The sequence below is a fragment of the Sapajus apella genome, unplaced genomic scaffold (genome assembly GCF_009761245.1).
Source record: "Sapajus apella isolate SASKATOON/1434 unplaced genomic scaffold, GSC_monkey_1.0 scaffold56, whole genome shotgun sequence".
In the NCBI taxonomy this organism is placed as follows: Eukaryota; Metazoa; Chordata; class Mammalia; order Primates; family Cebidae; genus Sapajus; species Sapajus apella.
In genome coordinates, this window is record NW_022436996.1 from 6,864,468 (window position 1) to 6,876,665 (window position 12,198).

At 43.6% G+C, this 12,198-nt stretch overlaps 1 protein-coding gene across 3 annotated transcripts in view; it reads right to left on the reverse strand.

Moving 5' to 3' along the window:
- The window catches only part of GALNTL5 (polypeptide N-acetylgalactosaminyltransferase like 5), a 63,539-nt gene that overhangs the window by 18,983 nt on the left and 32,358 nt on the right, over positions 1 to 12,198 (reverse strand). The window contains exon 4 of one of the 3 annotated variants that reach the window (XM_032244961.1): positions 10,846 to 10,968. The exons of the other annotated variants lie outside the window; for them this stretch is intronic. Coding sequence (XP_032100852.1) covers positions 10,846 to 10,968 — 123 coding nt within the window. The remainder of the gene's footprint in view (positions 1 to 10,845; positions 10,969 to 12,198) is intronic. 3 annotated transcript variants of the gene reach the window in all.

The following is a 12,198-nucleotide window of genomic DNA, read 5'->3' on the forward strand; positions in this document are numbered from 1 at the left end:
CTCATCTAATTTTTTAACAAAAATTTTTGTAGAGATGGTGTCTTACCGTGTTGCCAGGCTGGTTGAGCACTCTTGGCCTCAAGCAATCCTCTTGCCTTGGCCTCCAAAGCCCTGGGATTACAAGCACGAGCCACCCCCCTTGGCCATGGTTTGATTTTTTTAAATAAAATTAACATTAATCCAGTTATAATTTGTTTGGGTTATGGTATGAAATAAAGACTTACAATTTCCCAAAATGGCTAATTGTTTATATGGCATTAAATAACAATAAAAACAAACATTTTAAAAGTCTTTTTCCCATGCAGATTTGTGATGTCTCTTTAATGCATAAAGTGTACACTGGTACCCTTAACATTGAAAGATTGAAATATTTGCAACTTTGAGGATTCTAATGACCCCCAAAGACCATAAATGTTAAAAATTGCAAAATAATTTAAAATTATACTTTATGCAAAGTTAATATAGAGTATTCCTGAGTGCTGATTTAAGTTAAAAAATATGTGAGAACAGGCCCCCTAGCACCTACATTTCAATGAGATTTTATTTTCACTCAACAGAAAGTATTTAGCGGGGGAAATTTACATCCTATAAGGAGAGCAAAATAGTAGCCGGGGCTCCTCTTCAGTTGATTTCTTTCCTTCACAGGAATATTTTATGAGGATCTAAAGTTTATTGCTAGGAAAGGTCAGCAGAAGTAAAGAGATAGCCTATCATTCACGTGACAGATAACCTATCAGACATTCATGAGATTCTCTTCAGGGCTTGTGATGAATAAGGGAATGAGGTCAGGCCTGCCTGATAGAGGAATTTTCCCATACTTGCTTCCAGAGAATATTTGTGGAAATAGTCTCAACAATTCCGTTGCTCCCTGAAGTTTGGAGTTGGGAGCTACATTCTCCATCTTTCCCTGTGGAGCAGCTTATTTTCTGCTCTCCTGTAGTTATCTATTTACACGATTTCTCCAGGGGTTGTGGTTTGCAAGGCTTGTTAACTTGTTTTTTGAAAAGCAACAAATATTGTATGTATAAATTTCACAGTATTTCTTGGTTTTCTCTATTTTGTATTTATTTTATTTCTTTGGTTAGTGTCCATATTTTTACATTTAAAAGTAACTCATTATATTTAATTTACATAACATTAAAATTTCCAGCTTGTCTCTAAAGCCAAGCATTTTTAAAGTCTTAAAAATATTTTTGGGCCGGGTGCGGTGGCTTACGCCTGAAATCCCAGCATTCTGGGAGGCCAAGGCGGGCTGATCACGAGGTTAAGAGATTGAGACCATCCTGGCCAACATGGTGAAACCCCGTCTCTAAAAAAAAATTTTTTTTCTTTTTTTACTTACACATTATATTATTGCTATATCATTTTTTTATTTGTTTTTTTGAGATGGGGTTGTGATGTGTTGCCCAGGCTAGAGTGCAGTGGCATAGTCACAGCTCACTGTAACCTCAAGCTCCTGGGCTCAAGTGATCCTCCAGCCTCACCCTCCCAAATAGCTGGGATTACAGGTATAAATATTATGCCCAGGTAGTATGTATTTATTTATTTTTGTAAAGATGACATCTTCTCATGTTTCCCAGGCTGGTCTCAAACTCTTGGCCTCAAGCAATCCTGCCTCAGCCTCCCAAAGTACTGGGATTACAGGCGTGAGCCACTGCATCCGGCCTGTTATTACTACAGCTTTCCAATTTTTTGGTATTGATGTTTAAGAATGTGGTGGGCAAAATCTATGTCAGTGATTTACAGAGACCCTGTGCTTAAGCAAATAACCAGTTTTTGTAAAATACATAAGCATGTCTATTTAACTCACTATAAATCTGTTAAACCTAGCCATTTGGATTTTGTAAAAAGAAATCAAAGCAACTATACTATTAAAAATCCTCAATTTTGTTTGCACGCTACATCCTCATAATCTGGTGGTGGGATGATGCCTGCTGAGCTGGCATCAGAATTCCCGGGTTTGAGCCTGGAGTGACGTGACCTAGAGCAAGTCTCTAATCTTGCGGGAGCTTAGCTTCTTTAACTGGGATAAAAGGCTGATGAGTTCTAAAACCTCTGAGAGCCTTTCCACCATTAATATTTTGTATTTTATTATTTTTACCTGGTATTTTTTTATTTTAGGTATTTTTTCATTTTGAAGCATAAAATTCAATATTTATGTTTTAATTATTTATTTGTACTAATCACTGTATAATAAGTATTTATTTAATACACACTGCAAAAAACAAATGTTTGATCATTGTAACAGCCATGTTAGTTCAATAGCATCATTCCCATATTTGGGATTAGGAGGCTGAGGCTCAGAAGACTGACTTGTCTAACTCTCCATGGAAGACACTGTTCCCTGCAATATTACTGATAGAATTTAAAAAAAAACAACTCCTTTTCCCAAACTGCCTGAACCCAGCATCCAAAAGCAACACTGGCATTTAATCATTACCCACGGTTCAATCATCAGCCATGGGTGCCTCCAAACTGTGACTTCTGCTTCCATGCAAAAAAAGAAAAAAAAATGCCACCACACCCAACTAATTTTTGTATTTTTAGTAGAGTTGGGGTTTCACCATGTTGGCCAGCATGGTCTCTATCTTGTGACCTCGTGATCCGCCTGCCTCCGCCTCTCAAAGTACTGGATTACACGCATGAGCCACCACCTGTAGTCCCAGCTACTAGGGAGGCTGAGGCAGGAGAATCGCTTGATCCAGGAGGCGAGGTTGCAGTGAGCCAAGACTGTGCCACTGCACTCTAGCCTGGCGACAGGGCAAGACTACATCTCAAGAACAAAACAAAACACAAAAAATCGTGCCAACTGATTGCAGATTTCTTTAGATTCAAGCCATGTGATTGTAACATTCTCTTTCTTCTTCTCTTTGCAAAGCCCCTGCCTTCCCACTCTCCTCTGTGGAGTCGGCTATCTGCTGCATCGCAGGCAGTCTCCTCGAGCCTGTGGCACAGCACAGCATTCCCCAAGGCTCTCCACCTCGGCTCCCGCAATCTGTGGCGGCTTCAGCAGCCACGTGGCCAGCACAACCGGCCCAGAGACATGGACAGATAGTGATGAGAATTACAAAGAGAAAGAAATGGGGGGTAAGAGTGATAGAGAGGGAGGGGTCTGCTATTTATATATGGGGTGGTTTGAAAGACTACTCAGATAAGGCGGCATTTGATCTGAGAACGTAACAAAGTGAGATAACAGGTGACTCAGATGCCTGGAAGAACATTCCAGGGGAAACCAATCACGTGCAGAGGCTCTGAGACAGGCTGAGGCTTGACAGGCTGGGAGAGAAGCAGTAAGGCCCATGCAACTAGGGGTGGGTGAGGGAGGCAGGAAGAGAAAGGTCAGGGAGGCTGGGTGTGGTGGCTCACGCCTATAATCCTAGCACTTTGGGAGGCTGAGGTGGGCGGATCACGAGGTTGGGAGTTCAAGACCAGCCTGACCAACGTGGTAAAACCCTGTCTCTACTAAAAATACAAAATTAGCCAGGTGTGGTGGCACATGCCAGCTACTCATAATCCAGATACTCAGGAGGCTGAGGCAGGAGAATCGCTCGAACCTGGGAGGTACAAGTTGCCATGAGCCAAGAGCGTGCCACTGTACTCCACTGCAGCCTGGGTGACAGAGTGAAACTGTCTCCAAAAAAGAAAAGAAAAGAAAAGGTCAGGGAAAGCAGGGAACACATCATGGCGGGCGCTATGGGAGGTACAGCATCACTTTGAAATAATGCAAATAGCTCCCCAGGAAGATGACCCAGCTCCAAAGGAGTGTACGCACATGAATGTCATGTGAAAACCCATCTCCATGCTCAGTGGACACAGTTTGCCCCTCAAGAGAATTGATAAAAATGGAAAAAAAAGAATAAATGTACATGAGTAGCACACAGTCGGTGACAGACGAATCCTTGATGGATGAGTGAGTACTTGGACACATTAATGAAGGTCCGCTGGCTGCTGCCCACCTGCCCGCACACAGGATCCCACACTGTGACTCAGGAGCACACCTGGTGCAGGCAGCCACCTCCATCAGTTGGGGCGGGGGGAACAGACAGGGTGACAGATAGCAAGCGCTGGCAAAGGGGCCAGGAGAAGTAGGTGCACTCCTCCACAGCCACAGCTGAAGGTTTCAGTACAACTCTCAGAAACTTAGAAATCAAGTCAAATTCCATCAGTAAGAATATCAAAGATATGCACAACAAAATTTACACACACACACGCACATGCACACACAGAGCGTACAACCAAAAAGAAAAAATAAACATTCCTTTAAAATTCACATAGAAGGGCCATGCGTGGTGGCTCATGCCTATAATCCCAGCACTTTGAGAGGTTAAGGTACAAGGACTGCTTGAGACCAGGAGTTTGAGACCAGCCTGGGCAGCATAGCAAGACCCTATCTCCACCAAAAATTTAAAAAATAGGTCAGTTGGCCGGGCGCGGTGGCTTACACCTGTAATCCCAGCACTTTGGGAGGTCGAGGCAGGCGGATCATGAGGTCAGGAGTTCAAGACCAGTCTGGTCAATGTGGTGAAACCCTGTCTCTACTAAAGATACAAAAAAAAAAAAAAAAAAAAATTAGCTGGGTATGATGGCACATGCCTGTAATCCCAGCTACTTGGGAGGCAGAAGCAAGAGAATTGCTTGTACCTGGGAGATGGGGGTGGAGGTTACAGTGAGCTGAGATCACCCTATTGCACTCCATCCTGGGCAACAGGGTGAGACTCTGTCAAAAAAAAAAAAAAAATAGGCCAGGCGTGGTGGCTCATGCTCGAAAGTCCAACACTTGAGAGGCTGAAGTGGGAGGATCACTTGACCCCAGGCGTTTGAGGCTGCAGTGAGCTCTGTCAGCGCCACTGCACTCCAGCCTGGGTGACAGAGAAAAAACCTGTCTTAAAAAGAAAAAAAGTATAAAATATACATAGGCATTTTGAAAAACTGACCCAGCTTAAGACACAAGAAATTTCAAATTTCTGACCACAATACAGTTAACTAGCAATAAACAATTAAAAGATAATTTTAAAAACCTCTTAAAATTATTTGGAAACTTTCAAATTCATTCCTAAAAAAAAAAAATCTGGATTAAAGAGGAAACCAAAAAAGACACCAGTGCCTGGGCAGTTTATAGGCCAATTTTCTGTAAGCTCCCAAACATGGTTAATCTCTGCCTTATGTAAATTTTTAGAAAAAAAGAAAAAAACATACAATTTGTTCTATGAATCTGGTAACGCAAAAAGTATAAGAACACAGTACAAACAAAGAAAATCATAAATGCATCTTACATTTTTTTTTTTTAGACAGGGTCTTGCTCTGTTGCCCAGGCTGGAGTGCAGTGGCGTGATCTTGGCTCACTGCAGCCTCTGCCTCCTTGGTTCAAGTAATTCACCTGCCTCAGCCTCCCAGGCAGTTGGGATTACAGGCATGTACCACCACACCCAGCTAATTTTTGTATTTTTTAGTAGAGATGGGGTTTCACCATGTTGTCCAGGGTGCTCTCGAACTCCTGGCCTCAAGGGATCCACCCGCCTCAGCCTCCCAGAGTGCTGGGATTGCAGGCGTGAGCCATCGCGTCCAGTCTGTACCTTACTCTTAAACATAGATTCGATGTGTGTGCGTGGAGTGAGAAGAGGCAGAGAGCACATGTGTTGAGTGGGTGCTGTGAGATACTTACATCTGCACCTAGCAACTCTAGGGGAGTGTTTCTATGGGTATTATGTGGGCTTGAAAATTTTTGAAATAAAAAAAAATAGTAAGACTCCCCTTTTAAACAAAAGCAATCCAAATCGTAGTGTTATGGGTTGAACTGAGTTCCCCAAATAGATATTTTCAAGTTCTAATCTCGGGAACCTCATGATGTGTCTTTATCTGGAAACAGGATGTTTGCAGATGCAATGAGGTCACACCGGGTAGGGCAGGCCCTTCACTCAAGGCGACTGGTGTCCTTCTGAGATTAGGTTGGGGGAGACAGACACAGACACACATTTGACCAGAGAGGCGGAGCCGCGGGTGGCAACTCTGCAGCCCGGGCTGGCAGCCACAGCCAGAAGCTGAAGAGGCGGGGAAGGTGCCCCCTGCAGGTCTCAGAAGGAGTGACACCTGCCCACACCTTGAGGCTTGACAGGCTGGGAGAGAAGCAGTAAGGCCCATGCAACTAGGGGTGGGTGAGGGAGGCAGGAAGAGAAAGGTCAGGGAGGCCAGGTGTGGTGGCTCACACCTGTAATCCTAGCACTTTGGGAGGCTGAGGTGGGCGGGTCGTGAGGTTGGGAGTTCAAGACCAGCCTGACCAACATGGTGAAACCCTGTCTCTACTAAAAATACAAAATTAGCCAGGTGTGGTGGCACATGTCAGCTATTAATAATCCAGATACTCAGGAGACTCTGGCCTCCAAAACTGGGAAAAAAGGAATTTCTGTTGTTTTAAGCCCCTTGGTTTGTGATGTGTCGTTGTAACAGTCCTAGGACACTAATACACATAAACACAGCAACTAAATGGTACGTCAGAATTATTCCCATGGAAGTCAAAAGCAGAAAGGATGACTGCTACCGCCACTTCTAATCAACATTAGAGAGGGAGAAGGAAAATTATCTTCGATGGAAAATGCAAGCGACTCTACCCATCAATCACTAAGTTTACTAAGGTTTCTATTTACATGATCAAATATACCAAAAGGTCTCATTCCTATATACCAGTAATAAAACAGGAAGGTCCCAAATCACAATTTTAAAAACAGCAACTAAAAAATCAAGATAAACAGAAATATCTTTGCACATATCTATAGAGCAAATGACAAAACACCAAAAGAATATAAAAGCAAAATAAATGTCCATGGATGGGAGCATTTATCATAAAAAAGGTGTAAATTCTTACCCATTTTAATCTATCATCTCTATACAACTCCAGTGAAAATCTCAACACATTTTTCCTGGAACTTGATAAGACAATCCTAGCTAAGACACTTTCACTTTCACAGAATGAAGTGAAAAGATTTCTCCTACAAATCTTCTTATCAAGAAGATACTTCTTATCAAGCTTTACTAATCAAGAGACAGCGTGATTAGCCTAGAAATACAAAAATATAAGCATAGAGCGGAAGAGATGCTGGAAACAGACCCAGGAATACACAGACATTTAATAAAATGATGGAAATAGCATTGCAACCAGTGAAGAAAGGGTGGACTATTCAATGAACAGTGTGGGGAAAACTGGATATTCATTATGAAAAAATTACATGACATTCTTAACTTACCCCATTCCCCGAACAACCAATTCCAGCTAGACTCACAGTTTAACGTAAAAGGCAAATTTTTTGTACCATGTGGAAGAAACTAAAGAAGAGTATCATCATGATCTCAGGGTAAGGAAGAACTTCTTGAACAGGACACAAAAACCAAAAGTCATAAATAAAAAATATTAATACATTTGGTTTTTTAAAATTAAGCTAAAGCTAGCTACTATTATAATAAGATTCCAAAATGATAATGGCTCAAATGCAATAGAAGTTTATTTCTATGCATTCAGCCATCCAGGGCAGGTGCTCCTGATTGGGGAAGCCCTCCACGTGGTCATTCAGGGATGCAGGCTGGCAGAGGCTCTTCAAAGTCACTTAGTCGTCTCTGCCCCAGCCAGCCAGAACAGGAAATAAGAGCGTGGAGGAGACAGACTGGCTTCCTAAGAGCCTTGGTCAGGAAATGGTACATGTAACTTGCGCTTACATCACATGACTAAAACTTAGTCACAAGGCTATTCCTATTGAAGAGAGGCTAGGAAGTTCAGTCTAGCTCTGTGCCCAGCAAGAGGAAGTGTGCTTTTTGGTGAACTTAAGGACTTAAAAATTTCTGGCCAGGCGAAGTGGCTCATGCCTTTAATCCCAGCACTTTGGGAGGCTGAGGCAGGCGGACCACTTGAGGTCAGGAGTTCGAGACCAGCCTGACCAACATGGTGGAACCCTGTCTCTACTAAAAAGACAAAATATTAGCCATGTGTGGTGGTGGGCACCTGTAATCCCAGCTACTCAGGAGGCTGAGGCACAAGAATCACTTGAACTCAGGAGGCAGAGGTTGCAGTGAACCAAGATTGCACCACTGCACTCCAGCCTGGGCAACAAACAGAGTAAGACCCTGTTTCAAAATAAATGAATAAATAAGTAAATAATAAATAGAATTCTGCTCAACATAAGATGCCCCAGTGAAGAAGAAAAGATAGGCTGTGGCCTGAGGAATGATATTCTGTGTTCATAATGTAAACTTTCTGTTACAAAGACACGTTGAATCAATAACAAAAAGATAAACAACGCATTAGGAAAATTGGCAAAGGATATGAACAGATAAATCCACATAAAAATGATCTGCAAGCAATCCATGAAAATATGAAAAACTTCAACAGCTGGTAATACCAAGGAAAGAAAAGATGGCGTATGCTTTGGCCAACTGTGGCGAGCATCGAAAGGCGGGTCGCATTCAGCTCTGTCTGCAGAGAAAGGGCACTTTGTCAATGTGATCAGACTGGTAATTGGTACAAACTTTTCAGGGAAAATTTGGCATTATCTTTCAAAATTTAAAATAAAAATTCTCTTTTTCCCAGCAATTTCACTTTCAGGGATTTATCTCATAGGCACCATCAATCACACATTTGCACAAAGATCTACATTCACCAGTTGTAACTGCTGCATTTTTGAGGTAATAATAAAAAAGAAAAATCACCAGTTCAGAGATGGCTAAACAAGTTATGACAATCAATTGTAAAATCCATATGAGCTGGGAGCTGTGTCTCACGCCTGTAATCCCAGAACTTTGGAAGGCCAAGGAGGTCGGATCATTCGAGGTCAGAAGTTCAAGACCAGTTTGGCCTACATGGCGAAACCCTGTTTCTACAAAAAATACAAAAAAATTAGCTGGGTGTGGTGGCATCCACCTGTAATCCCAGCTACTGGGGAGGGCTGAGGCAGGAGCCTGAGATCACACCACTGCACTCCAGCCTGGGTGACAGAGCAAGACTCTGTCTCAAGGAATAAAAATAAAAAATAAAATCCGTATGAAATATCATATAACACAGCAATTCAAAACTGAGGTAAGTCTTAAGTACTGTCATGGGAAAAGTTCCAAAAATTAAAAATAAAAGAGTCTCAGGACAATACAGATAGTATGATTCCATATATTTAAAAGTCCCAGGCTGGGCACGGTGGCCCACGCCCATAATCCCAGCACTTTGGGAGGCTGAGGTGGGCAGATAACACTTGAGGCCAGGAGTTTGAGATCAGCCTGGCCAACATGGCAAAACCCCATCTCTTCTAAAAGTACAAAAATTAGCCAGGCATAGTGGCAGGTGCCTGTAATCTCAGCTACTTGGGAGGCTGAGGCAGGAGAATTGCTTGAACCCAGGAGGTGGAGGTTGCAGATTGAGCCACTGCACTCCAGCCTGGTAACAGGGAAACTGTCTCAAAAAGAAAAAAAAAAAGGAAAATAAATAAAAATCCCTAACCCTGTGTATGTATATAATATATATGCATAAAAATGAGGGTCTGAAAAGACGCACTCCATATTGTTTTTGGTTTCTCTTGAATTTTGGACAATGAATATGTATTATCTTTGTAGTTAAATAAGAGAATGTCTCCACTGGTCAGGCCAACATGGAAAAAGAGAATCCAGTTTCACTTTTTTTTTTGGCCTTCCTTCCTGTAAGGAAGTGTCTCCTGCTAAGGAGCAGGGCCGTTTTATCAGCTTGCAATGCAGCCTGAGGCATGACCTTACATATGATTCACCTCCTGTGGTTCCAGCTCAGTGTTCTGTCAACATTCCCCTCGTGTGGCAGGAGGTGTGATCGGAGGAGGCATGGAGCCTCTAGCAAGCTGCTCAGATGCTCCTGGTACTCGACCGCCCAGCAGCGTTGACAGCCAATGGCTCACAACAGAGTGCCTCCCCAGGATTGTCCTTGGTTAGCCACGGCTACCATGTCCAAGGTCATATCTGCGGTGTTCATGTCCAGTGACTGGTCCATGCCTGGTCTCCTTACCTGGATCTGGATCTCTTTGAATGGCTCTCGGTGGCAGCCCTGGGAGTGTGCTGCTGAGATGTCCCTTCATAAGAACCTGCTGCGGGGGACGGCTCTGAGCGCTTCCCACTGCCAAAGCTTTGGGATCTACTGAAGCTCATGCCAAGGTCAAGCCGTTCCCACGGCGCTGCCGCCCAATGACTAAGCACGGTGTGTGGGTGGTGGGGGGAGGAACTGGACATGCGCCACCTGGTTCCAGTATAGGCCTCGCTAACAAGCAACCTTCAAACTGGGACTCCCACCAGCCCACTGAGCCTTTCTGAGCCCCACGCCCTGTCTGAAACTCTTCAAAGTAAGCCTCCTTCCTTCTCTCTCCTCCTCTATGCGTGTCAGACCAGAAGCGTCAGCTCACACTTTTTCTTCTGTTCTCCTATCCCTTGCCCCATAAACTCTTTCCCTTGTCATTTCATCGTGGGGCTCTGGCTTCAGAGGACCCCATGGATGAGTCTGCAGCTCCCTCCTGCCCACCCTACCCCCAGTCTTGCTCTCCTCCCTCCTGTGGCTCCCGGTGGGTCCCGTGTGGCTGAAACTCCATCTCAGAGCTGGTACTGGGGAACTCAGCCTGTGAGAGGTGCTGACATTATGGTCCTTGCAAAAGAATATCTTCAACCAAAATAGCAAACTGACATTTTAAAGCAGAACGCTTTCAGAGGCAAAAGAAGATTAAAGGCTCATCTGGGTGGAATAGATTTCCACTCTTCTGGTGAGGCAGACAGAGACACGGAAGGGCTCCCTGCGGAAGAGTGATGCTCGGAAGGGAAGATCTCTGGCCTGTCACTGGCTCTTGTCCCCAGGAACGTTCCTACCTGAAGCATGAGAAGCTCCAATCAGTCTGGCTCGAATCAGCCCCTCTCTCTTTTCGTTTCTTATTATTTTTATCTTTCCCCGAAAAGTTTCCAGGTGATAGTCTAGTTTTTCTTTCAAATCACCTGGAAAAACATTCAACACATACCAATGTATAAACTGCAACTATAGAAATTAAAACAGTGTATCATCACTATGACTTATTCCTAAAATCCAAGCTATTCCACAGAAGCTCTAACTTTAAAAGAATTTTTTGGGCCAGGCGCGTGGCTCACGCCACCAACATTTTGGGAGGCCAAGGTGGGTAGATCACTTGAGGTCAGGAGTTTGAGACCAGCCTGGCCAACATGGTGAAACCCTGTCTCTACTAAAAACACAAAAATTAGCCGGGCATAGTGGTGGGTACCTGTAATCCCAGCTACTCGGGAGGCTCAGGCAGGAGAATTGCTTGAACCTGGGAGGCAGAGGTTGAAGTGAGCTAATATTGTGCCATTGTACTCCAGCCTGGGCAACAAGAGCAAAACTCCGCCCCCCCTCAAAAAAAAAAAGAAAGAGAATTTTTATTTTATTTAAGGGAGAGAAAGAAAAGTGATTCACTATTAAAATCAACTGTAAATATTTTTCTTTTTATTTTTTGTTGAGACAAGGCCTCACTCCATTGCCAAGTTTGGAGTGCAGTGGCATGATCATAGCTCACTGCAGCCCTGACCTCCTGGGATCAAGCAATCCTCCTGCCTCAACATCCTGAGTAGTTGGGACTACAGGTATGCGCCACCACATCCGGCTAATTTTTAAATTTTTTTGTAGAGATAGTATCTTGCTATATTGCCCAGACTGGTCTTGAACTCCTGGCCTCAAGGGGTCCTCCCACCTCGGTCTTCCAAAGTTCTGTGATTACAGGTGTAAGCCACCATGCCCACCTCTGTAAATATTATTCTATGGTTCTAGTGGATACCTCTATTTTAGTAAATCACTATTAACATTTTAATAGAAAAATCATGCATTATAGAGCTTTGGCGCAATCTGGCCTTGCTACTATCTGCACTTCTAACTTTGTAGTAGTTTTTAGGAAAGTTCCTCAGCTGAGAGAAGGGATGAGCATCACGTTCCTGTTGGTACTCTAGTATGAGGAAGAAATATATCACCCAGCACAGAGCCTGGGACCCAACAGTCACTTAATATTTGGAGGTTAATACGATGATGATAAAGGAGTCTGGGAGCAGGTGAGATGGATGCAGGTGCCTCAGAGGTTGACATTTCCAAGTCCCAGGAATCGGGGGCCACGAGCAGGTTCAACGGGAGCAGGTTCATGGTAACCCAGCAGAAGGAGGGATCTCCTTCCTCATTTTTAGAAA